Source organism: Pteropus vampyrus, unplaced genomic scaffold (assembly GCF_000151845.1).
Source record: "Pteropus vampyrus isolate Shadow unplaced genomic scaffold, Pvam_2.0 Scaffold24, whole genome shotgun sequence".
NCBI classification, from domain to species: domain Eukaryota; kingdom Metazoa; phylum Chordata; class Mammalia; order Chiroptera; family Pteropodidae; genus Pteropus; species Pteropus vampyrus.
The window spans coordinates 46,128-51,538 of NW_011888805.1; the positions used below are offsets into that span (position 1 = coordinate 46,128).

At 42.3% G+C, this 5,411-nt stretch overlaps 1 protein-coding gene across 1 annotated transcript in view; it reads left to right on the top strand.

Annotated features, from left to right (window-relative positions):
- LRP11 (LDL receptor related protein 11) overlaps positions 1 to 5,411 on the top strand; it is a gene marked incomplete at its 5' end in the record, with an annotated part of 35,298 nt that overhangs the window by 23,229 nt on the left and 6,658 nt on the right. Inside the window, one exon of the mRNA XM_023528325.1 lies at positions 3,598 to 3,693. Coding sequence (XP_023384093.1) covers positions 3,598 to 3,693 — 96 coding nt within the window. The remainder of the gene's footprint in view (positions 1 to 3,597; positions 3,694 to 5,411) is intronic.

Consider the following 5,411-nt stretch of genomic DNA (forward strand, 5'->3'; position numbering starts at 1 on the left):
CCGGCTTTGTTCTTTTTTCTCAGAATAGCTTTGGCAATTCAGGGTCTTTTGTGCTTCCACACAGATCTGATGATTTACCACTCGGTTTTAAATAAAATGACATGATTCATTTTATCTAGAAGTTAGTTGAATACCTCCAGCATTCTGACAAGATTAAAACATTATCCTACACCAAATACAAGTTATTCATAAACAATGGTATTTCTTTAGTCTGCCTTTACCAATGAACTTAGAACTTCTTTTAACTAATCTTAGACCAATCACAGAGGCTTTCTCAAACCTAGCTAGTACAGACAAATGAGCAAAGAGAATGTCGACAAGGAGTTTTATGGCTATAATGAGGCCTAAACCATTTCTAGTATAAGAAGACACGAAGGCCAAGTGTCTCTGGCTCATTGTGGTCTTGTCCTAGTACAATCCAGAACGTGACCTGAAGAGAGTTCCCTCTTACTTACTTTGCAGACCTGCGATGAATAGTGAGAAAGTACAATTCTGTTTTCTGTTGGTAAGTGGTCACAGTGAGCTCTAGAGCATTTTGGAAGGCAGACCCATTTGTTAGCCACTCCTAGCTGGTTTTCCAACCCATTTCCTTCTAGAACATGCCTGCATGCTCTCTGGCAACTGAAAATGAAATGAAAATAACTTCCATCTAGCTTCTGACTTCCTCTGTGAATGGGTAGCTATGCGTTGTAAATATAACACAATAGGTCATTCAGAAGAGGAAAAAGTTATTTCCTAGGACACTGACTCTTTTAAAAGGAACATTACCAAAATGAATTATTTGTAAAAGTGACTTATATAATGTGTTTTGTTCTGACATTTTATCAATGAAGACACTGAGACACAGAGAGGTTGAGACTTACATAGGGTCTCACAACTAGTAGGTGAAGAAACCAGGATTTAATTTAGCAGTCTGAGACCAGCTCCAGCTGGATGATGCAACAAGTCTGTGTGCTCAAGGAGCTTCTCAGCTATAGAAACAGGAAGCAGCTACAGCTTCCCTGAGACCTGCTTGTATGGCACTTCCTGGTAGGGCATTAGAAGCTCAAAAGAAAGACATCCGTGAGCATTGGAGTCATCAGTGTTAGCTACTTGCCTGGCTGCGCTATGACTTTCATGGGCTCTAGATGCTTCATGGGCCCCTTCCTCCATTAAAAAGAAAAATTTAATATTATATTTTATGATTGTTGGTATAGAGATGAATATAATACAAGGCTAGAATCACTATTATATATTTGTTATCATAGTCACTGTTTTCTTGTGATTTTAAAAGAAATTAAACAAAAAATATTTTTGCTGGCCCCTAAAGGTGTTGTAGACCCTAAGCTCTGTGCCCATTATATCTAGTAGACATGTCACCTCGGGTTTTGTGATAGGTATGGACATCAGCTGTGCTTTGAAGAACGAGTGGGAAGAATTTGAATAAGTAGAAAACAAGAATGTTAAATACTTGCATGAACAAATGGGATTGGGAATAAAAATATTCTTGCGGGCCCCCCAGCTGCCCAAAGTGAAGGGTGCTTGTTGGGAATAGAGGGCTGCGGCTGGGCAGGCCGAGTCAAAAAGGAGGATGATGGAATTAGAGACTTCAGTAGTCAACGCCAGGTGAAGAAGGGTTAGTACCCACCCATCATAAGGCTTTCATCCACTGGCAAAATGAGGTAAATAAGGACAGTATGGTGAGTTTTTTTTAACTTTATTCTGTTTAAAGAACTGTCCTTTTTATGTAATAAGTCCTTCGTGACATATTCTTACTTTATAATGAAGTGAAAGTGATGGCCTTAGTAAATGGCCATTTCTTTTCATGTCTTTACTTGACAAAATTAGGAAGAAAAAAAAAAACCAACAACCCTGAATTGGCCCCTGACATAATTTTGAATTTTTATTGGTTCACACACATTCAAAGGTGTTGAAATCCCCTTGCCATGCGGCCCAGAGCCCAAGTTCTCAAGGGCCCGGGTGCCACCGTAGCCCATCATTTAGACCCAGTACTCCCTGTCCGCATTCTACTAGGACACAGGTCTCCACACCTCCAGGCAGCGATCCGTCTCCGTGGCTGAGCGGCCCCAACCATTACCTGGCCATCTCTTACCCCTTCGGTTCCGTGATGGTCTCTGTCTTCACATACAGTCTCACAGTGGCTGCTCTTCTTCCTTTCCCTTCCCTCACTGTTCTGGAAGGGAGCGGGCTTTCCACCACTCCAGGGCAGAGGATAATCATAGAAGTCAACTTGAAAGGTAAATCTGATTCTGTAGCCTGCAAGAAATTGCCGATGCCTTACCCATCTCTCTCATTCTCTTTAGCATCGGAGTTCATGGAGGAAAAGCCCAGATTATTGGATTATATAGGCTGGCATGCACGGGTCCTTTTAGAGTAATGTGACAAGGCACGATAGAATGCGGTGAGCCTACTGTGGCCTTGGCCGAGAGAAGCAAACGTGGGCTAGGCTCACTGCACTGATTCGCTGAATGAGTGGGGTAGGGTAACCTTTGCAGACACACTCCAACAGGCAGAGAGGCCAGGGAGGAGGCTCTTGCAGTGCCTGAGCCAGGAGTGATGGAGACCTAGGGCCGTGACAGTGAGGATGGAGGAGGGGGTCTGCATGGTAGGATGGCAGATGGGATGGTTAAGGATGTTTTCAGGTAATAAATGTGTTTGCAGGCCCTTCTGCTGAACAGCATTGACGTGTGACTTCAATGATCATTTTAAATCATTGCTTTCTGGCTCGAGTAGGTATCTGGAATAACTTTACAATTTCCCATTATCCAGTTGATTTGTGGTCTCTAGTAAATTCATTATTTTAGTAAATTCTTATTTCAGTTGCAGGTGTTATGAACATTTCTGTTGATACCCTGTGAACAAAGAAGCTTTAAATTTTTTTTTTGTTTCTCGGCCATTAAGCGTTATATTTTCCAGAAATCTCACTTGAAATCACCCAGCATGAGGGTAACTCCACTAACTCATTTTATTGTCAATGTATCAAGCACACAAATGCTACAGAAAGTAACAGAATGGCACAGCCACAGCTCCTGGTTAAACCATTAACAACGTGTCATTAAATTAGAAGTGCTGGTTTCCGCCAACACGCAGTTAGATGCTTGAATTTAATTCCAGCCTTGAGGCACTCATGCTTGAAAGAACCTGGGCAGGTGCTGAACCTCTGAGTCTAACCAGAAAAAGGGACAGGGTCAAGGTGAGAAAGTGAAAGAACGTGTCTATCTGCTTTAGGGATGCTCTTTGTTCATTTTTTAAGTGAAGAAAACCCTTTCTGGACAGTTTCTGCTTTTCCATTGTATGAAGTCCAGAGACAACCCTTGACTTTTCCAGCTGAGTTTCCTTCCCTGTCGGGGGTGGAGTGGGAGTTTGGAGACAGCCTTTCCCTGCCCGGTGGTTTTCTGCTAGCCGCACGCTCTAAGTTGGTCATGTTCGTTACCCAGTGTGTTAATGTCAAACAGAGGCCTGTGTTTGTTAGAGAAATAGATCCTGTAAGTCCGTTCTTTAAATCCATTGTGGGGAAAAAAAAAAAGCCATATTTTCATGCCTGTTTCCTAAAGTGTCTGCTGTACCCTCAATACATGCTATACTTATTTTCCACAGATAGTGCTTCCTTGGGGAAGAACAGAAAAGAGGAAAATTATGTTTTTGAGTCGAAGAGCGATAGAGGAGAAGGGGAACACCCAGCCCCAGAAACAGGTAACTGCACACCTCGGAAATCCATTGCAGAGTGTAAACATTTACGGAGCCGCGTACTCTCTAGCTGAGGATATTGGATGGAGCTTCAGCAGTTCGTGACGAGAGCAGCGAGCTGTGGGTCAGAAGAACTGTGTTCTCTTCCCTTCTATCATGCTTCACTTCTGAGCTCTCGAGCCAGTCGCCTCACATCTTTGGACCTCAGCCTCCTCTTTTATAAGTTGGTTGGGCGAGGTGATGACTATAGTCCCCTCCAGGTGTAGCATTCTGTGAAAAGAGTCATACTCGTGGCACAGTGGTCAAGAACATGGGCTCTAGAGTCACATGCCAAAGGTCAAATCCTTGCTTTACCACTAAGATCTATAACCTTGAGCAGCTTATCTAATCTCTCTGGGTCTCAATTTCCTTAGTCAGATGGAGAAAATAACTATACCTGCCTCACAGAGTTGTTTGTTAGGGAGAATAAACAAGCCAGTTAATAGAAAGCATTTAGCACACTGCTTGGCTCACACATGAGCCATATAAATGATGGCTATTTTGACTGAGTTATATATGATACAAGACTAAGGGTCTTAGAGTACCCAATTCTCTCTCCAAGTGTTCTAGTGACAAAGACAGAAAATAAAATAAAAAGGAACAGGGAAAGGGTGTAGGAGGTAGAGGGAATATTTAGTAAGTGGAAGAAGAATACCACAATTCCATAACTTTGGTTCTTTTTAACTAGAAAGAAAACACTTTCAATATAGTCCTGTAGGAAGGCAGGTTTTAGTCCTAAATCCCACAAACTAATTAGTGAAAAAAAGAAAATTTAGGAGAACAAAGTATGATTCTTAAGTTATAGATCTAAACATTGACAAAAGTTTTCTTTTTTTACTTTATTCTGTATAATTTTTAAACAAGAGCTGGCTAAAATATTCCAGATATCAAATGCCTAGATGCTGCCCAGGAACCTGGCCTGCTGAGCTTACCCTGTCCATGACATTGAAATAAAAAGAGCCAATCCCAGTCACATGAACAGAATACCCAGTTCACCCCCTTAGCTGATTTCTGAGAAAACTATCATGCTGTGTCATAGAAGGGGTTAGAAAAATTTAAATCTCAAAACACTCATACTAAAACACATTGAGGAAACTGTGGCAGCTAAGGACTAGGAAGTCGAGAATAATTTTCAGTATTCTAGCAAGTACTCTATGGGAGGTTTCATTTTCCTTGTCATCAAAACATTAAGCAGGAACCAGGTTTGACAGTGCCCCAGCCTCACATCTGATTCAGCAAATAGGAAATTCCCCTAGAGTTTGTCTGTTTTATTGTGACCCTGTAGCCTAAGCACTGGTGCCCATCTTTAAGCAAGTCACCCACGTTTAGAAGGGCCAGCTCCTGTGCATCTTCCTGCCCTGAATGAGCAAAGGTCAACCAAACTCTCTCTTTTGCCCTGTTCCTTTGTAACATATCCAACCAGCATGGCTAGTACAGGAAAATGGAGCAGGGAGGGGACTGACACCTTTATGGCCCTTAGTGCTTTCAAAACCGGCTTCCCCGGGTGGCCACAAGAAGACTAGTAGCTCAGGCCCAAACTGTCAGAAATTCAGCAGTGATTCTTGCCCCCTCCAGAGGGGCTGGCATGTGTGGAATGTATGGGCCAGCTCTAGAATCAAATTCTTGACTCCCAGTTTATCAGAGATTTTTATCTTTCACAATTCTCTATGGGAATATCAGCTTTA